The following is a 22,442-nucleotide window of genomic DNA, read 5'->3' on the forward strand; positions in this document are numbered from 1 at the left end:
TGAAGGAGAGGATGAGTGAGGACGAGTGGGGAAAGGATAGCTCTGTCCGTTCGGGGACTGGGAGGGGCTCCCATGCTCCTATCATCCATTTATTTCTTTTTCCATCCCTTTCTTCCTCTGTCTCTTCCTCCATCCCTCTCTCCCTCATCCATATCTTCCTCTCTCCCTCCATCACTCACTCTCTCCCTCCATCCCTCTATTCCTCTGTCTCTCCCTCCATCCCTCTATTACTCTGTCTCTCCCTCCATCACTCACTCTCTCCCCCCATCCCTCTATTACTCTGTCTCTCCCTCCATCACTCACTCTCTCCCTCATCCCTCTATTCCTCTGTCTCTCCCTCCATCACTCACTCTCTCCCTCCATTCCTCTATTCCTCTCTTCCTCCATCCCTCTCTCCCTCCATCCCTCTATTCCTCTGTCTCTTCCTCCATCTCTCTCTCCCTCTCTCCCTCTATTCCTCTGTCTCTCCCTCCATCACTCACTCTCTCTCTCATCCCTCTATTCCTCTCTTCCTCCATCCCTCTCTCCCTCCATCCCTCTATTCCTCTGTCTCTTCCTCAATCTCTCTCTCCCTCCATCCCTCTATTCCTCTCTCTCTCCCTCCATTCATCTGTCTCTTCCTCCATCTCTCTCTCCCTCCATCCCTCTATTCCTGTCTCTCCCTCATCCCTCCATCCCTCTATGCATCCGTCTCTTCCTCCATCTCTCTCTCTCTCCATCCCTCTATTCATCTCTCTCTCCCTCCATCCCTCTATTCTTCTGTCTCTCCCTCCATCCCTCTATTCCTCTCTCCCTCCATCCCTCTATTCCTCTCTCTCTCTCATCCCTCTATTCCTCTCTCTCTCCCTCCATCCCTCTATTCCTCTCCTCTTCTAAATCCAACTGGGATGGCTTCTGGATCAGTGCCAAAACATGAGACTACACTTAATGATACATTCTGTAAGGTAGTAATGATTGAAAGACCCCCACCGTTGATGAAGTCCTGCTCGTGGAGTGTATGTATGCTAGCCAAGTGTCCGCTGTGCTCCCTGCAGTCCTTTTCTGCGTCCTCCCAGGTATGTCTGCGGCTGAAGTACCTGTAGCAGTGGCCATGGAACTTCCTCCATGTGTGTTCACAGCCCTCCGTGTCTGCACAAAGAGCGAGAGAGCAAGAGCGAGAGCGAGACAAAGAGATAGAGAGAGAGAAAGAATGTAAACATGTTTCTCATGCCAATAAAGACCCTTGAATTGAATTGAAATTGAATTGAGAAAGAGAGAAAGACAAAGAGAGAGAAAAAGAGAGAGAGGGGTTAGTCTACACCAGGTGCAGGGTACGCCAAATAAAAATGTGATTCACATTACATTTAAAAATAATAATAATAATATGATTATTAGAATATTTTTCCTTCACATTTTCAAACAGTCCATTCATATTTTCCAATGGGGCTATACATTTGGGTGAGTTTTTTCTCTCGCCTGAGTAGCCTCGTTTCACTGCCAAAAATAAAATGAAACCTTCTCGTGTTCAGTGAAATAACAATGCAATAAAAAACAGTAAAATGACAGTGAAAATACCAGTAGTGAGGCTCTATACAGGTGGCATCAGTACAGAGTCAATGTGAGGGGTCACCGGTTAGTCGGGCTAATTGAGGTAATATGTACATGGATGTATAGTTAAAGTGACTATGCAAAGATGATAATCAGAGAGCAGCAGCAGCGTCTTACAGGAGTCTTACAGCTTGGGGGTAAAAACTGTTGAGAAGCCATTTGGTCGTAGACTTGGCACTCCGGTACCGCTTGCCATGCGGTAGTAGAGAAAACAGTCTATGACTGGGGTGGCTGGGGTCTTTGACAATTTTTAGGGCCTTCCTCTGACACCACCTGGTGTAGAGGTCCTGGATGGCAGGCAGCTTTGCCCCAGTGATGTACTGGGCCGTACTCACTACCCTCTGTAGTGCCTTGCGGTCGGAAGCCGAGCAGTTGCCATGCCAGGCAGTGATGCAACCAGTCAGGATGCTCTCGATGTTGCAGCTGTAGAACCTTTTGAGGATCTGACGGCCAAATGTTTTCAATTTCCTGAGGGGGAATAGGTTTTGTTGTTTTGGTCTTCACGACTGTCTTTTGGACCATTCTAGTTTGTTGTTGATGTGGACACCAAAGACAGCCCCTCGGTCCTTCTTTTCCTGTAGTCCACAATCATCTCCTTTGTCTTGATCACGTTGAGGGATAGGTTGTTATTCTGGCACCACAACGTCAGGTCTCTGACCTCCTCCTTTTAGGCTGTCTCGTCATTGTCGGTGATCAGGCCTACAACTGTTGTGTCGTCTGCAAACTTAATGATGGTCTTGGAGTCGTGCCTGGCCATGCAGTCGTGGGTGAACAGGGAGAACAGGAGCGGACTGAGCACACACCCCTGTGGAGCTCCAGTGTTGAGGATCAGCATGGCAGATGTGTTGCTACCTACCCTCACCACCTGGGGACGGCCCGTCATGAAGTCCAAGATCCTGTTGCAGAGGGGGGTGTTTAGACCCAGGGTCCTTAGCTTAGTGATGAGTTTTGAAGGGACTATAGTGTTAAACGCTGAGCTGTAGTCAATTAATAGCATTCTCACATAGGTGCGTTGGCAACAGTTAATGGGGATCCTTAATACATACAAATACTCTCCCTTACTCCAGCAATATGACTCTCCGTTATCCCTCCCTCCCTCCCTGCCTCCCTCCCTCGCTCCCTCCAGGCCTAATCCTAGTTCGGCTGTGGGCTGGGATGGGAGCAGTATGAGGAAGCAGCGAAGCCTTGTGAAAGGCAAATGACAACAATCCCCAGAAATATCTTCCAGTGGAGACACTCTCCAGGCTGATTAAGCCCTGTCACAGCCCTGTCACAGCCCTGTCGCAGCCATGTCGCAGCCATGTCGCAGCCCTGTCACAGCCCTGTCACAGCCATGTCACAGCCCTGTCACAGCCATGTCACAGCCCTGTCACAGCCATGTCACAGCCATGTCACAGCCCTGTCACAGCCATGTCACAGCCCTGTCACAGCCATGTCACAGCCCTGTCACAGCCCTGTCACAGCCATGTCACAGCCATGTCACAGCCCTGTCACAGCCATGTCACAGCCATGTCACAGCCCTGTCACAGCCATGTCACAGCCCTGTCACAGCCATGTCACAGCCATGTCACAGCCCTGTCACAGCCCTGTCACAGCCCTGTCACAGCCATGTCACAGCCATGTCACAGCCCTGTCACAGCCATGTCGCAGCCCTGTCACAGCCATGTCACAGCCCTGTCACAGCCATGTCACAGCCCTGTCACAGCCCTGTCACAGCCGTGTCACAGCCCTGTCACAGCCATGTCGCAGCCCTGTCAGCACTGAGCCTCTCCCTCCCTCCATCCCTGTCACAGCCCTGTCAGCACTGAGCCTCTCCCTCCCTCCATCCCTGTCACAGCCCTGTCAGCACTGAGCCTCTCCCTCCCTCCATCCCTGTCACAGCCCTGTCAGCACTGAGCCTCTCCCTCCCTCCATCCCTGTCACAGCCCTGTCAGCACTGAGCCTCTCCCTCCCTCCATCCCTGTCACAGCCCTGTCAGCACTGAGCCTCTCCCTCCCTCCATCCCTGTCACAGCCCTGTCAGCACTGAGCCTCTCCCTCCCTCCATCCATCCTTCCATCTCATCTCTCCATCTATCCCTCTGTTTTTGTGGGGGTTTACTACATGCTGTCCTCATCCTGTCCTCAGTGTCTACAGAGGGGGTGTGTGGGAAACAAAGAGAGTGGGAGTGTGTGTATGTGTATGTGTGTGTGGGAAACAAAGAGAGTGGGAGTGTGTGTATGTGTATGTGTGTGTGGGAAACAAAGAGAGTGTATGCATCTGTGTTTGGGGATGGGGGATCAGTGTTTGTGTGTCAACCCAGCCAACCCCCCTTCCCCTCCAACCCCTGCAGAGTGGGGATCAAAGAGAGATGGCCTCAGCCTTTCCTCCAAAAAATCTAAAGTGACACCAGTAAATTGGGCCGTATGGGGCCCTGCTTAGCATGCAGACACTTACAGGCTGGCCTGAGAAGAGCTCAGAGGAGGGTGGGTGGGTGGGTGGGTTCAGTGAGGGAGTGAGTGAGTGAGTGAGCCTGCGTGCGTGCGTGTGTGTGTTAGAGAGTGAGTGGCAGGTAGCCTAGTGGTTAAGAGCGTTGGACCAGTAATCTAAAGGTTGCTGGTTCCAATCTCTGAGCAGACTTGGTGGGAAAAAATCTGCCGATGTGCTCTTGAGCAAGGTATTTAACCCTAATTGCTCCTGTAAGTCACTCAGGGTATGTGCGTCTGCTAAAATATCAAATAAAATGTTATTGGTCACATACAGATGCTGCAGACATTTTTTGGAACCCTTCCCCAGATGTGCCTTTATTAAGTGACGTTGTTGGTGTTGCGAAATGCTTGTGTTTCTAGCTCTGACAGTGCAGTGATATCTAACAATTAACAGCTAACAATTTCACAACATATGTCAATGTAAATGTGTGTCTATGCCTACATCTGTGTGTGAGTCTCTGTGTGTGTGTCTCTGTGTGTGTGTCTCTGAATGTGTGAGTGTGTCTGTGTTTGTGTTTGTGAGTGTGTCTGTGTGTGTGTGTGTGTGTGTGTGTCTGTGTTTGTCTCTGTATGTGTGTGTGTGTGTGTGTCTGTGTGTGTGTGTGTGTGTGTGTGTGTGTGTGTGTGTGTGTGTGTGTGTGTGTGTGTGTCTCTGTATATGTGTGTGAGTGCTAGCTGGGGCTGTCCAGTCCACTTATATTAGTCAGAGCGGCTACATACGATGCGATAGCTAGTAAGGACCTGTTCTCCACAATGCGGTGCCATGATAATAGAGTCCTCAGACACCTCTTTACCTGGATGAAGGTTTGAAGTGGACCAATCGGGAGCTGTCCATGGTTCTGAAAACACTCCAGCAGAATGCATTAGTCCCGCTCACGATCACTATTAACAACCTCCCAATGGCTGGCGCTCAAAGCAATATAGTCTCCATTAGCTCCCAGTATGGGGAACAACATGTAGCAAACTGCTCAGCTGCACTCCCTCATAATAAGAAGCAATACTTAACATGTAGTGAGAGGGTAACTACAGTAAAACGTCAAACGCACAAACACAGGCACATTTGTACACAGAATGTAGGAATGCATGTTGAACGAATGTCGAATTTCCATAGCACCGAACAAATTGCCTAACGCACGCAGGCACACACACACACACACACACACACACACACGCACACACAGGCCTGCACCAATGCACGTGCAAACACACTCACGCACACACACTTTGCTATGCGCTGCGCTGTGGAGGCCTGTGTAATTAGGTGAGTGAACACATCTGCATGGCTGCAGACACTAATCTCCCCTTCTGCTCCCAGCAGGCTCCAAGATAACACACACACACACCATAGCCCAGTGAGTGAGTGTGTGTGTGTGTGTGTGCCTGTGTGTGCCTGTGCGTGTACCTGTGTGCGTGTGCAGGTGCGTGCGCGCGTGTGTGTGGATAAGGGGGAGGCCAAACTTTCACTTATAGGATGAATTATACAGAGCAAAGATGAGAGATAATGTGAAAATCACTCGGTCTTCTGTTTTGAAGTATCATCCAAACTTCACGGAGAGACAGCTGACTCTCTGTTCTCTCCACAACTCACTACAGCCCACACACACAGTCTCTGCTGCCCAGTTTAATCATCATATAATACTCTGGTGTTCCAATAAATTACACTGAACAGTCAGCCAGATCGCTCAAGATTGACTTCGAAATTGGATGTCTGTCCATGTCCTGAGTAGGTCGGGAAATGCCTTCAAAAGATTGGGGTCATATAGAAATGTCCTTGAAAGAAAAGCACATTTTAATCATAAATACAGTGTAGACATTGTTAATGTTGTAAATTACTATTGTAGCTGGAAACAGCTGATTTGTTAAGGAATATCTACATAATGTAGGCATACAGAGGCCCATTATCAGCAACCATCACTCCTGTGTTCCAATGCACGTTGTGTTAGCTAATCCAAGTTTATAATTTTAAAAGGCTAACATCATCATTAAAAAAAACTTTTGCACTCATGTTAGCACAGCTGAAAACTGTTGTGCTGATTAACGAAGCAATAAAACTGGCCTTCTTTCGACTATTTGAGTATCTGGAGCATCAGTATTTGTGGGTTCGATTACAGGCTCAAAATGGCCAGAAACAAAGAACTTTCTTCTGAAACTCGTCAGTCCATTCTTGTTCTGAGAAATGAAGGCTATTCCATGCGAGAAATTGCCAAGAGACTGAAGATCTTGTACAATGCTGTGTGCTACTCCCTTCACAGAACAGCGCAAACTGTCTCTAACCAAAATAGAAAGAGGAGTGGGAGGCCCCGGTGCACAACTGAGTAAAGTACATTAGAGGATCTAGTTGAGAAACAGATGTCTCACAAGTCCTCAACTGGCAGCTTTATTAAATAGTATCCTCAAAACACCATTATCAACGTCAACAGTGAAGAGGTGACTCCGGGATGCTGGCCTACTCGTCAGAGTTAGTCTGTCCAGTGTCTGTGTTCTTTTGCCCATCTTAATCTTTTCTTTTTATTGGCCATTCTGAGATATGGCTTTTTCTTTGCAACTCTGCCTAGAAGGCCAGCATCCCGGAGTCGCCTCTTCACTGTTGACGTTGAGATGCATGCCAGCATAGCCACTACACAACACAACCCAACACTAAACAATACATTAATTGCATTATAACGGTGCCAAATGGTGCCCACAAACTGTTTGTGCCCACATAAAGCTGCCCCAACAGCAGATATTTCCTTTCACCACCATGGAGTGAATCCTTACCACCACTATACCTGGCTACCAGTGGAGCCTTGTCTGGCAGCGCAACAGTTCATTCAGCCTCATTTACTGCCTTTTTAAAAACCATTCCTGATATGGCTGACTTGCTTAACTTCACTAGGGTAGGGGGCAGCATGCCCAAATTAAACTGCCTGCTACTCAGGCCCAGAAGCTAGGATATGCATATAAGTAAATTAGTAGATTTGGATAGATTAGTAGATTTGGATAGAAAACACTATAAAGTTTCCAAAACTGTTAAAATAATGTCTGTGAGTATAACAGAACTGATATGGCAGGCGAAAGTCTGAGGAAAATCCAACCAGGAAGTACTATTATTTTGAAAGGCTGTTTTTCCATTGAAAGCCTATCCACCATACAAAGACTTAGGACCCAGTACACGGTCTCTATAGCTTCCTCTACATGTGATCAGTCTTTAGGCATTGTTTCAGGCTTTTACTCTGAAAAATGAGGGAGATACAGCACTTTCAATGAGAGGACAGTGGACATTTCCAGACATGAACCAAGCGAGTGATCGGGAGCGTGCCTTTCTTGTTTCTCCTTTTCTATTGACGAAGCTTTTGTCCGGTTGAAATATTATTCATTATTTATGACAAAAACAACCTGAGAATTGATTTGAATCATCGTTTGACATGTTTCTACAAACTTTTATTGTACTTAAAAAATAAAATTGTCTGGACTTAGTGCCCATGCCTTGTGCATTCAGATTACTGGACTAAACACGCAAACAAAAAGGAGGTTTTTGGTCATAAAGAGGGACATTATCGAACTAAACAAACATTTATTGTCTAACATGGAGACCTGGGAGTGCCACCAGATGAAGATCATCAAAGGTAAGTGATTCATTTGAATGCTATTTCTGACTTTTGTGACACCTCTCCTTAGTTGGAAAATGGCCGTATGGCTTTCTGTGGCTAGGCGCTGACCTAACATAATCGCAAAATGTGCTTTCGCCATAAAGCCTTTTTGAAATCTGACACAGCGGTTGCATTAAGGAGAAGTTTGTTTTTATTCGTACGTTTAACACTTGTATCTTTTATCAATGTTTATGATGAGTATTTCTGTTATTTGATGTGGCTCTCTGGACTTTCACCGGATGTTTGTTTGAGACAATGCATTTCTGAACATATCACACCAATTTCAAATGAGGTTTTTGGACATAAAGATGAATTTTATTGAAAAAAACACACATTTATTGTGTGACATGAAGTCCTGTGAGTGATTAATTTAATCGCTATTTCTGACTTTTGTGAGCCCTCTCCTTGGCTGGAAAATGGCTGTATTGTTTTCTGTAATCGTTTGGTGTGCTTTTGCCATAAAGCCTATTTGAAATCGGGAACACTGTGGTTGGATTTACAAGAAGTTTATCTTTAAAATGGTGTATAATACTTGTATGTTTGAGGAATTTTAATTATGAGATTTCTGTTGTTTTGAATTTGGCGCACTGCAATTTCACTGGCTGTTGTCGCTAGCGTCCCACTTGTACCAGAGGTTAAACACATTTGGTTACTACTGACTCTTTGTGGATTTGTGTAAGTTGATATGAACCGCATTCTCCTTCAATAATAACAAATGGCAAAATTAGTTTTGACTTTTGAATCATACACCAATATTATTACATTTATGTTCAGTAAATTCACAATGTTTATTCTTATATCATTAGCACTACTACTGAACCTTTTGTTTCATTTTCTTTTTGAATGGGAAGAGACTGTCACTGGAAAACATGGTTACAGACCCAACAACATTATATAGTATCTCCTCGTCAAGAAAAGCATATGAGCTAATTATAATACACAAAGTAAGAAAAACAAGGAAATCATTCTGAAATTGCCTAAAATGATGAATTAGATACCAATGAGATAGACCTACATAAGCAATAGGCCTATAACAATTGAGATGTACAATATATGGCATAAGAGAACGATGAGCGGATAAGAGGCAATACATCATTTTGATTAAGACATTATCGAGCGAGCTAAGATGGACGTTGACTCGGTACCGGTACCCTCTGTATATAGCCTCGTTATTGTTAATTTACTGTGCTACTTTAAACATTTTACATTAGTTTATTTAGTAAAATATTTTCTTAACTCAATTTCTTTAACTGCATTTTTGGTTAAGGACTTCTAAGTAAACATTTCACGGTAAGGTCTAGACCTGTCTACACCTGTTGTATTCGGCACATGTGACAAATACAATTTGATTTGATTTGATTTGTATTCAACATAACTATTTGTTCAGCACTTCTGAAATGTACAGCGACAGAATTAATAACATGGGCATTTCTTACAGTATTCTCCCTGAACACCAAGTCAGAACTATAGGATAAATAAAGGGGGCAAATAAGCAGACAAAGAAGCTCTTACAGTATTCGATTATGAAATGTATCTAAATCTTTAGGCTATATGTGAACCACCAAGTCAGAACAGTAGGCTAAGTTCTGAGGTGGAAAGGGACCAAGTTATTAGGGTGAGGCACATGGGCTACTAACAGCTTACTACACAACATACAACTAGTATTACTTTCTTAGCTACAGTATACATTTTACATCATTTATGCAGCAGCATACAATACATTTTTGGACTCATTGTTATTGTGCTTTGCTCACTTGAACAGGAAGATGGCGCGGCGGTCCTTCTTGTGGGCAAATGTTGTCATCAAACTTTGGTATTCTCTGGATGTATGGTGCTTTCAAGACAACTGGGAACTCATAAAAATACAAAGTCGAATCATGACATCAGTGATCTTCAGGTTGGAGCTATAGAAAGAGGCCTGAGTTCGTGACTTGGAATTCCGAGTAGGATGACTGTTCAAAACATGTTTTCCAAGTCCGAACTCGTTTTTTTCAGAGTTCCCAGTGGTCTTAAACTCACTGAAGTCTGAGATTTCCCAATTCCGAGTTTCCATTTGTTTTGAACGAGGCAGAAGTCATGCTGGATTGTCAGCATGGCCAATGTATTCTACCTTTTTGTGTCCATGGTGTTTCGTGTGAATGTTTATCCTTTTAAGTTTGGAAAAGAGACCCTTTCAGATGTGAAAGGATTTGCCAGTAGATTGTCAACAGGATTCATGAAGATGACTGCTTGTCTAGCTTGCTAGCTAAGATTTTGAAAGTATGATGTTGACATGATCAGTCCAATCAAAGTTCTGGTAGATATAACGTCATGTTGGATGGGCACTTCTAATGTAAATCTATGGCAGCACCCAAGGGGGCTTGAACTGCCTAGCTCTCCCTGTAGATTTTGCGGTGACGTATTGTCCCCATGAGTGACAAAACATTGAGCCAAACACGGCGCAACTAGAGAAGATTACCAATGCTTACGCTCTGCATTGTCCGCTGGCTGCCCCACCACCACAGAAAGCACTGAGCTAGGCTGAAACACCTGCATTTTGGATCTGCCTTACTCAAGAAAGCAAGAAAGAGACAACGTTTGTATGTGGCTTTATTCACTCAATACATTTGTTTTGACATTGTTTCCAAACTGATATGTGACACGAATTAATGCCAAAATAACATGCAAAACAGCTAAACAGCTAAACAGCCCTGAATGACGGGTCGCCACTGGTGTGCAGACAGACAGACAGACAGACAGACAGACAGACAGACAGACAGACAGACAGACAGACAGACAGACAGACAGACAGACAGACAGACAGACAGACAGACAGACAGACAGACAGACAGACAGAGAGCCTGGCCCAGATCTGATTTCCTCCTCCGACAGAAGTCTCACTGCCTGACAACACTCATCCATCGCCTCTATGATATTTATGCCTTTACCCACGTTTTTCTTTTTCCTTTGGACCAGGGTACATTTCTTCCATTAATATTCAGAGGGAGAAGTGAATGAGCATCAGTTAGGGATATAAAATGGTAAATGCTTCCAGCTGAGTGATTGGCTCATTTATCCACATCACCATGTGTTGTTTCGGCACCGTGGCTTTCTGAGACCTCTGATGATGAAACGATGTGTGTGTCTGCATGCCTTCCGCCTCCCCCAGCTCACCTCCCCTCTCTTACTCTCTCACTTCCCCTCACTCTCTCCCTCCCTGTGACAATCGCTTTGATGACTGACAGCTCTTTGCCATTTAAACGAGGCCAGCCAGAGAGCCTTCCACACTCTCACAGTTTTGTGATTGTGTAAATGGAGGATAGGATGGGAGTTGTTATGGTTATTACCAGGTCTGTGATGAGGATTCTAATCGGGTGAGGATTACATTCAATGTAATTGGTGAAGAGTGTACATTTCTGATGCTCTCTGATGCCTGGCTGTGCCTCATTCCACCTATAGTGCCTTTGGAAAGTATTCAGACCCCTTGACATTTTCCACATTTGTTATGTTACAACCGTATTCTAAAATTGATTAAATAAAATAATTTCCTCAGCCATCTACACACAATACCCCATAACGACAAAGCGAAAACAGGTTTTTAGACATTTTTGGAAATGTATTAAAATAAAAACAGAAATACCTTATTTACAAAAGTATTCAGACACTTTGCAATGAGACTCAGAATTGAGCTCAGGTGCATCCTGCTTCCATTGATCATCCTTGAGATGTTTCTTAAACTTGATTGGAGTTCTCCTGTAGTAAATTCAATTGATTGGACATGATTTGGAAAGGCACACACCTGTCTATATAAGGTCCCACAGTTCACAGTGCATGTCAGAGCAAAACCCAAGTCAAGAGATCATAGGAATTGTCCGTAGAGCTCCGAGACAGGATTTTGTTGAGGCACAGATATGGAGAAGGATACCAAAACATTTCTGCAGCATTGAAGGTCCCCAAGAACACATTGGCCTCCATCATTCTTAAATGGAAGAAGTTTGGAACCACCATACTCTTCCTAAAACAGGCCGCCCGGCCAAACTGAGCAATCGGGGGAGAAGGGCCTTGGTCAGGGACGTGACCAAAAACCTAATGGTTACTCTGACAGAGCTCCAGAGTTCCTCTGTGGAGATGGGAGAACCTTCCAGAAGGACAACCATCTCTGCAGCACTCCACGAATGACTCCTAGACCATGAGAAATAAAATTCTCTGGTCTGATGAAACCAGATTGAACTCTTTGGCCTGAATGCCAAACGTCACGTCTGGAGTAAACCTGGCACCATCCCTTCAGTGAAGTATTGTGGTGGCAGAATCATGCTGTGGGGATGTTTTTCAGCGGCAGCGACTGGGAGACTAGTCAGGATTGAGGCAAAGATGAATGGAGCAAAGTACAGCGAGATCCTTGATGAAAACCTCCAGAGCGCTCAGGACCTCAGACTGGGGCGAAGGTTCACCTTCCAACAGGACAACAACCCTAAGCACACAGCCAAGACAATGCAGTAGTGGCTTCGGGACAAGTCTCTGAATGTCCTTGAGTGGCCCAGCCAGAGCTCCGACATGAACCCGATCGAACATCCCTGGAGAGACCTGAAAAAAGCTGTGCGGCAACACTCCCCATCCAACCTGACAGAGAGGATCTGCAGAGAAGAATGGGAGAAAATCCCCAAATACAGGTGCATCAAGCTTGTAGCGTCATACCCAAGAAGACTGGAGGCTGTAATTGCTGCAACGGTGCTTCAACAAAGTACTGAGTAAATACTTACGTAAAAGTGATATTTCAGTTGTTTTTATTTATACATTTGCAAAAATTTATAAAAAAAATGTTTTTGCTTCATCATGCTTTGTTTTTTTATTTCTCTGTTATTTGACCAGGTAAGTTGACTGAGAACACGTTCTCATTTACAGCAACGACCTGGGGAATAGTTACAGGGGAGAGGAGGGGGATGAATGATTCTTAGGTGACCGTGATGGTTTGAGGGCCAGATTGGGAATTTAGCCAGGACACCCCTACTCATACGATAAGTGCCATGGGATCTTTAACGACCTCAGAGAGTCAGGACACCCATTTAACATCCCATCCAAAAGACGGCACTCACACAGGGCAGTGTCCCCAATCACTGCCTTGGGGAATTGGGATATTTATTTATTTTTAGACCAGAGGAAAGAGTGCCTCCTACTGGCCCTCCAACACCACTTCCAGCAGCATCTGGTCTCCCATCTAGGGACTGACCAGGACCAACCCTGTTTAGCTTCAGAAGTAAGCCAGCAGTGGCATGCAGGGTGGTATGCTGCTGGCATACCCCATTGTCATGCGGTATTGTGTGTAGGCTGATGAGGGAAAAAACTATTTAATCAATTAGTCTGTAACCTAATTTGTAATTTGTTAGGCTGTAACCTAACAACATGTGGAAAAAGTCAAGGGGTCTGAATACTTTCCGAAGGCACTGTAAATACCTGGAGACGTGATATACACCAAGCTGCTGCTAGAAACGGAGTGAGGAGAGAACAATCCACAAACACACTGGCTGGCTGTCAGAGAACAGTGACCAGAGATAGACTGGCTGTCATTGGTGAGGGCTGTGTGAGGACCAGGGCTTTGACATGTTGTGACATACATACATACTCTTCTCATTAGGTTTACCCACAGTACCATGTGTGTGTTGAATTATCCCTGTCAACAGCAGCTTGGACCTGTCGGTCTGGCTGAAACACACACACACTCACTCTCTCTCCGTCTCGTTCTTACACACATGCTCGCACTCATGTATGCACACACACACACACACACACACACACACACACACACACACACACACACACACACACACACACACACACACACACACACACACACACACACACACACACACACACACACACACACACACACACACACACACACACATGTAGTGTCTGCTGTATGTAGTTGCTCTTCCTCTTAAAATGAAGCGAGCTGCAGCTTGTTCAGGCCGTCAGGGGGGGAGCTGTTATTGGTGGGCCTGACAGAAAGTCCATCAGATCAGCATTAGATAGGTCAGAGCCTCTGTTTACAGACCAGGGTCCACTGGGGACACCACTAGAGAAGAGGAGGCCAGGGCCCCAACAGCTCAGCCTCTCAGCCTGGTTCACCACAACACAAAGTCTAATGGCCCAGTGCTAATATCCCCCTCATCTTTCCCTTAAAGTTTCCTTCACTTTGCGATCACTTTGACCAAACGTTTAGTCAGTGAATCAGGCCATCTCCATGGTAACAGATATTCTTTCTGCCATATATGACTTCAAACCACCGTAAAACCCCTTAAGTATGCCCTTACCTAGGGAAATAGTTGAGTGGCTCAATGCAACACTGTTAAACAATTCCCATACGTAAGGGAACATGATTCCTTAATGTAAACCAGGCCAAGCTAACCCTGGTTATATCAACTAGTACTGAGTGGGTTGTGAATGCTGTGTGTGTGTATATGTGTGACTGTGAATGTCTGTGTGTTTAAGTGTGTGAGTGTTGTGTGTGATACTGTGTGTGTGTGTATGTGTGTTGACGTGCTGGGTCTGCCTGGGGTAAAGAGAAAATAAGCATTGCTTTCCAGTGCTGGGACTGCTTCACACATCTCTCCTCCGCCAGTAGCCATGCTCTCCAATCCACCTGTATCCCTGTCTCTCTTCCTCTCTCCCCCTCCCTCCGATACACAGTATTGAGCATCATTCTGAGGGAGACGATGGGAATTGCTTCTGGAACACGTCCCTAATTAAGCACCTTGAATGAGAACCAACCCAGGTTCCTATTCTGACGCACAAAGACAAGATGAGCGTTCTCTTTTCCCCCAGAACAGACTTGGCAGAGACACACAAGAACATATGGGCTGAGAGCTGTAGTCAGAGTCAACTGACAGCATTTCATTATTCTGTTTTACTATTCCCTGCCAAGTTGCCTGTAAACCTGGTGATAATTTTCCTGCCTGGAATCATACGCCTCGTGCAGATGCGAGGCCCCTAGAGAGGTGGATGGTGTTTAGAGTAGCTGTGTAAGGATTAATAGAGACAACAAAGACTTGAAGCCCACTCGGTCTGCCCGCCTTCTGCTCAGAGTGAGTCCCAGCACGTGTCCCTCACAACGTGTGTTATTATAAAGCATAAATCTTCATTAGCATTAATAGCCTCTATAAAGACACAGAGGATGACCCAAGTTAATTTGCCGTCTTTCCTTGCGGTTTATGCTGAGTCGGGATTTAGAAAGGACCCACAGTGGCTCAACGGCTCTGGGCTTTCCCTGGAGCTGCCTGTCTTAAAACACAACACCACATAAAACAACATATCTCGTCTGTCTGTCTGTCTGTCTGTCTGTCTGTCTGTCTGTCTGTCTGTCTGTCTGTCTGCCTGCCTGCCTGCCTGCAGTCACGACTTCCACCGAGGGTGGCTCCTCTCCCTGTTTGGGAGGTGCTCGGCGGTCGTCGTCGCCGGCCTACTAGATCCATTTTTCTTTTTTGTTTGGTTCTGTCTGTTTCTTACACCTGTGTTCTATTGAGTTCATTTCTGTGGGTTTATTAACCTCGTTGCCTGCTGATATTTTGTGCGGGATTATTTCTGTGTTTGTTTGGTGCTAGATTGAGCAAACAGGCTATTCTCATGGTCGTTTGAGCCGTTGTGATTTATTTTAGGAGTAGATTGTTTTTCCTCCTGTTGTCACTTCAAATTCCTGTTTTGTTGGGCGCCTTCGTTGGGTTTGTTTCCCGACCTGTTTTGTTGGGCGCCTTCGTTGGGTTTGTTTCCCGACCTGTTTTGTTGGGCGCCTTCGTTGGGTTTGTTTCCCGACCTGTTTTGTTGGGCGCCTTCGTTGGGTTTGTTTCCCGACCTGTTGTGTTGGGTGCCTTCGTTGGGTTGGTTCCCGACCTGTTTTGTTGGGTGCCTTCGTTGGGTTTGTTTCCCGACCTGTTTTGTCGGGCGCCTTCCCGACCTGTTGGGTTTGTTTCCCGACCTGTTTTGTCGGGTGCCTTCGTTGGGTTTGTTTCCCGACCCGTTTTGTCGGGCGCCAGGTTTGTTTCCCGACCTGTTTTGTCGTTGGGTTTGTTTCCCGACCTGTTTTGTCGGGCGCCTTCGTTGGGTTTGTTTCCCGACCTGTTTTGTCGGGCGCCTTCGTTGGGTTTGTTTCCCGACCTGTTTTGTCGGGCGCCTTCGTTGGGTTTGTTTCCCGACCTATTTTGTTGTGTTTTTGGACTTCAAAATAAATATTTTCTATTTGGACCTCAGTGCCCTCCTGCTCCTAACTCTTGCACCCACCTGGTCCTAGCGAGGCATCTTACATCTGTCTGTTTACCTTCCGTCTGTCTGTCAGCAGGCTGTCTCTGACTCAAACATCTCCTTAGAAGTACAGCACAGAAAAGGTACAGACAGGGGTCAGGTTCAACATGAATGTTCTGCATTGTACTTCTAGCAGTGGCTGTGGCTCAATTCAATCACAAGTACACTTGACCTCGCAAAAAATGCAGGGACTGGCAAATATAGTACAGCATGTATTTACTGGCAAGGACTGGCATATATAGTACAGTACAGTATGCATGTATGTACTGGCAAGGACTGGCAAATATAGTACAGTATGCATGTATTTACTGGCAAGGACTGGCATATACAGTACAGTACAGTATGCATGTATGTACTGGCAAATATAGTACAGTATGCATGTATTTACTGGCAAGGACTGGCACATATAGTACAGTATGCATGTATTTACTGGCAAGGACTGGCATATATAGTACAGTATGCATGTATTTACTGGCAAGGACTGGCATATATAGTACAGTACAGTATGCATGTATGTACTGGCAAGGACTGGCAAATATAGTACAGTATGCATGTATTTACTGGCAAGGACTGGCATATACAGTACAGTACAGTATGCATGTATGTACTGGCAAATATAGTACAGTATGCATGTATTTACTGGAAAGGACTGGCACATATAGTACAGTATGCATGTATTTACTGGCAAGGACTGGCATATATAGTACAGTATGCATGTATTTACTGGCAAGGACTGGCATATATAGTACAGTATGCATGTATTTACTGACAAGGACTGGCATATACAGTACAGTATGCATGTATTTACTGGCAAGGACTGGCATATATAGTACAGTATGCATGTATTTACTGGCAAGGACTGGCATATATAGTACAGTATGCATGTATTTACTGGCAAGGACTGGCATATATAGTACAGTATGCATGTATTTATGGCAAGGTGGCATTTACTGTATGCATGTATTTAAGGACTGGCATATATAGTACAGTATGCATGTATTTACTGGCAAGGACTGGCATATATAGTACAGTATGCATGTGTTTACTGGCAAGGACTGGCATATACAGTATGCATGTATTTACTGGCAAGGACTGGCATATATAGTACAGTATGCATGTATTTACTGGCAAGGACTGGCAAATATAGTACAGCATGTATGTACTGGCAAGGACTGCCAAATATAGTACAGTATGCATGTATTTACTGGCAAGGACTGGCATATACAGTACAGTACAGTATGCATGTATGTACTGGCAAGGACTGGCAAATATAGTACAGTATGCATGTATTTACTGGCAAGGACTGGCACATATAGTACAGTATGCATGTATTTACTGGCAAGGACTGGCATATATAGTACAGTATGCATGTATTTACTGGCAAGGACTGGCACATATAGTACAGTATGCATGTATTTACTGGCAACGACTGGCATATACAGTATGCATGTATTTACTGGCAAGGACTGGCATATATAGTACAGTATGCATGTATTTACTGGCAAGGACTGGCAAATATAGTACAGCATGTATGTACTGGCAAGGACTGCCAAATATAGTACAGTATGCATGTATTTACTGGCAAGGACTGGCATATACAGTACAGTACAGTATGCATGTATGTACTGGCAAGGACTGGCAAATATAGTACAGTATGCATGTATTTACTGGCAAGGACTGGCACATATAGTACAGTATGCATGTATTTACTGGCAAGGACTGGCATATATAGTACAGTATGCATGTATTTACTGGCAAGGACTGGCACATATAGTACAGTATGCATGTATTTACTGGCAAGGACTGGCATATACAGTACAGTACAGTATGCATGTATTTACTGGCAAGGACTGGCATATATAGTACAGTATGCATGTATTTACTGGCAAGGACTGGCATATATAGTACAGTATGCATGTATTTACTGGCAAGGACTGGCATATATAGTACAGTATGCATGTATTTACTGGCAAGGACTGGCATATATAGTACAGTATGCATGTATTTACTGGCAAGGACTGGCATATACAGTACAGTATGCATGTATTTACTGGCAAGGACTGGCATATATAGTACAGTATGCATGTATTTACTGACAAGGACTGGCATATATAGTACAGTATGAATGTATTTACTGGCAAGGACTGGCACATATAGTACAGTATGCATCTATTTACTGGCAAGGACCGGCATATACAGTACAGTATGCATGTATTTACTGGCAAGGACTGGCATATATAGTACAGTAGGGTATGCATGTATTTACTGGCAAGGACTGGCATATATAGTACAGTATGCATGTATTTACTGGCAAGGACTGGCATATACAGTACAGTATGCATGTATTTACTGGCAAGGACTGGCATATATAGTACAGTACAGTATGTATGTATTTACTGGCAAGGACTGGCATATATAGTACAGTATGCATGTATTTACTGGCAAGGACTGGCATATACAGTACAGTATGCATGTATTTACTGGCAAGGACCGGCATATACAGTACAGTATGCATGTATTTACTGGTAAGGACTGGCATATATAGTACAGTATGCATGTATTTACTGGCAAGGACTGGCATATATAGTACAGTATGCATGTGTTTACTTGCAAGGACTGGCATATACAGTATGCATGTATTTACTGGCAAGGACTGGCATATATAGTACAGTATGCATGTATTTACTGGCAAGGACTGGCATATATAGTGCAGTATGCATGCATTTACTGGCAAGGACTGGGATATATAGTACAGTATGCATGTATTTACTGGCAAGGACTGGCATATATAGTACAGTATGCATGTATTTACTGGCAAGGACTGGCATATATAGTACAGTATGCATGTATTAACTGGCAAGGACTGGCATATATAGTACAGTATGCATGTGTTTACTGGCAAGGACTGGCACATATAGTACAGTATGCATGTATTTACTGGCAAGGACTGGGATATATAGTACAGTATGCATGTATTTACTGGCAAGGACTGGCATATATAGTACAGTATGCATGTATTTACTGGCAAGGACTGGCATATATAGTACAGTATGCATGTATGTACTGGCAAGAACTAGCAAATATAGTACAGTATGCACATATGTACTGGCGGACAAATACAATACAGTATACATGTGCGTACTGGCAAGGACGGACAAATACAGTACAGTATGCAGGTACATACTGGCAAGGACGGGCAAATATAGTACAGTATGCATATATGTACTGGCAAGGACTGGCAAATATAGTATGTTTGTATAGGATTGGCCAGAAGTGAATAGAAATAGAAACAAGAAAATTAGAGAGGAGAGAGAGAGTAGCAAAGAGAGAGAGAAAGAAAGAGAGAGAGAGAGAGAGAGAGAGTAGGAAAGAGAGAAGACGCAAGAGAGAGAGAGTAGGAAAGAGAGAGAAAGACAGAAAGAGAGAGAAGACTCAAGAGAGAGAGAGAGAGTAGGAAAGAGAAAGACAGAAAATTAAAAGAGAGAGAGAGAGAGAGAGAGAGAGAGAGAGAGTAGGAAAGAGATAAGACGCAAGAGAGAGAGAGTAGGAAAGAGAGAGAAAGACAGAAAGAGAGAGAGAGAGAGAGAGAGAGAGAGAGTAGGAAAGAGAGAAGACGAAAGAAGAGAGAGAGAGAGAGTAGGAAAGAGAGAGAAAGACAGAAAGAGAGAGAGAGAGAGATTAGGAAAGAGAGAAGACGCAAAGAGAGAGAGAGTAGGAAGAGAGAGAAAGACAGAAGAAGAGAGAGAGAGAGAGAGAGAGAGTAGGAAAAGAGAGAAGACGCAAGAGAGAGAGAGAGGAGGAAAGAGAGAGAAAGACAGAAGAGAGAGAGAGAGAGAGAGAGAGAGAGAGAAAGTAGGAAAGAGAGAAGACGCAAGAGAGAGTAGGAAAGAGAGAGAAAGACAGAAAGAGAGAGAGAGAGAGAGAGAGAGTAGGAAAGAGAGAAGACGCAAGACAGAGAGAGTAGGAAAGAGACAGAAAGACAGAAAGACTTTTGACTTTTGGTCTTTCTTTATTGAAACATTCTCAATTCATTTAAAACTCACCCCCCCACTCCTAAAATAAAAAAATAAAAATATATCCTGTACAAATCACCATACACAAAAACCTCTCCTACAACCGTATATCCAAAACATCTTCCCCAGCAATACAGACAGCCCCCAACACACCATATCTCCTCAAACATCTCCACACATTTGATCATTTTATAGAACTCAAACTCAACCCTAAGGCGCGCAGAGACCATCCCATTAAACAGTAGTAAAGGGTCTGTTATCCCCCACCTTTGACCCTGTTCCTCCTTGTTAGCCAAATAGCTAACTTTGCCTGAGCAAACAGAAAATTCAACAAAACACATTTTTCTTTCTCCTTACTCGAATACCTGTATCCCATTATAAACATCCCAACAGCAAAAACCACCCCCAACCTGTCACACAGACATTCCAACAGAGACATTAATGGCATTAACCTGGTGCACACAGAAAACACATGAATTACAGTTTCTTTCATTTGACAGAAAGGACACCCTGCCCAATTCCCGGATCAACCCGTGCCAACCAGCTGTTAGTGGCCAGGGCTCCATGAAGAACCCTCCACTGGAGGTCCCTGACCTCTTTGGTACTGGGGGTTTGTAGAGCGCCCTCCATCTAAAAACCCACCATACTCTCCGCCCCACATACCCCCTGCCACTGATGTGCCTTCACTCCTGTTAGGCTTCTAATGCTCCTAACCTTAACACAGAGGTTGTAGAGGGCTTTACCTCCCACCCCCTCAAACTCCCCCAGGCTCGGAGTGTTAAAATCTAACAAGTCCTCCAGACCCCTTGCCAGTCTCCAGTCTCTGCCGTCACCTGCAGTGGCGGGAACATTGTGGCCCCTCTCCCTTTGGCCTCTCAAACACCCCCTTACCGGCTCAGACAGTGCCTCCTGGACCTCCTCCAGGAATCTCTCCAGCAGCCTAAGAGACGTTATTCCTGTTTGTTGCGCCAAGACCTCCGGGGTTTTCCACCCTCCTCTCCCAGCAGTCTCAGGTCACCCAGCCTTTGTAAACCCCTGCCATCAGTTGCCTCTGCAGGTTGGCCGACTGAACTGATCTCAAAGGGATGGCTGGGTTGTGGAAGATAGGCTCCTCCCACACCCACTGCCCAGGCTCCACACCCCTTCTCGTGTGGGTCTTAGCAGCTGCCAGGCCCTCAGCACCGCAGAGTAAAACTCTGAGAGACCTGCTGTACTCAGCCTCTCCAGCTTCATGAGGAACAGCTGCCGGTCCAACCCTAATCCGCCAGCTCTCCTCAGCAGCGCGCATGCTGGTTCCCTCCAGCCAACATCAGTGTGGTACAGCAGTCTCTGCACCGCCTTTAGTCGGAAAGCAGCCATCCTGCTCTCCAGTTCCACCAGGCCCTGTCCTCCTTCGTGTACGGTCATGTACAAAACTGCTGCCTTCAGCCAGTGATGTCCCGACCAAAAGAAGTCCACCAGCTTGCGTTGCAGGTCTGCAAGCAGACCGGCGGGGGTTGAGGACAGCCAGTTTATGCCACAAGGAAGATGCCACCAGGTTGTTGATTATCAGCACCCTCCCTCTATATGACACTTGGGACAGGAGCCACCTCCACCTGGCCAGTCTTGACACCACTGCCTGTGACAGCCCCTCCCAGTTCTTGCTGACCCACCTCTCCGAGCCCAGGTACACCCCCAACACTTTAAGCCCTTCACAACCCCACTGCAAACCCCCTGGAAGCAGAGGAGGAGCCCTATCCCCCCATGCCCCACATAACAGAGCTTTGCTCTTTCCCCAGTTTACCTTAGCTGATGAAGCTCCCTCGTACACCTTCAGACTGGTCTCTAGTTCCTGCATATCTTGCTCATCCCTGACCATCACAGAAACATCATCTGCATATGCTGAGACTGCTATTCCTGTCACCACATCCATGCCTGTCCAGCACACTCCCCGCAGTCTCCTGCGTAGCAGTCCTAAAAAAGGCTCAATGGCTAGTGTGTACAGCTGCCCAGATAGAGGGCATCCTTGTCTAATCCCCCGTCTCACCCAGACTGGCCTACTGAGCCCCCCTCCCACCTTAACCATACATGACGCCCCAGCATACAACAGCTTCACACAGGTCACAAAACTCTTCCCAAACCCAAACACAGACATCACATTAAACAGATACTCATGATCCACTCTATCAAAAGCCTTCTCTTGATCTAAAGAGACCAGTCCAAAGTTCACATTAGAACCTCTCGACAAGTCCAACATGTCCCTAATCAAGAACAAGTTGTCCGTGATTGAGCGTCCCGGTACACAATATGTCTGGTCCTTGTGTATTATAGAGTCCAGATGGGACTTCAGTCTGTTAGAGAGGACCTTGGCAAAAATCTTGTAGTCCGCACAGAGTAATGCCACAGGCCTCCAGTTCTTAAGTTCACACAAGTCCCCTTTTTTGGGCAGGAGAGTCAGAGCCGCCCGACGGCAGCTCATCGGCAACTCTCCTACCC

General features: G+C 45.3%; 1 protein-coding gene across 1 annotated transcript in view; it reads right to left on the minus strand.

Annotated features, from left to right (window-relative positions):
* LOC115109244 (neurocan core protein-like) overlaps positions 1 to 22,442 on the minus strand; it is a 204,321-nt gene that overhangs the window by 21,857 nt on the left and 160,022 nt on the right. The window contains exon 11 of the mRNA XM_065009929.1: positions 970 to 1,128. Within this exon, the coding sequence (XP_064866001.1) occupies positions 970 to 1,128 (159 nt within the window). The remainder of the gene's footprint in view (positions 1 to 969; positions 1,129 to 22,442) is intronic.

Source organism: Oncorhynchus nerka, linkage group LG25 (assembly GCF_034236695.1).
Source record: "Oncorhynchus nerka isolate Pitt River linkage group LG25, Oner_Uvic_2.0, whole genome shotgun sequence".
Lineage (NCBI taxonomy): Eukaryota > Metazoa > Chordata > Actinopteri > Salmoniformes > Salmonidae > Oncorhynchus > Oncorhynchus nerka.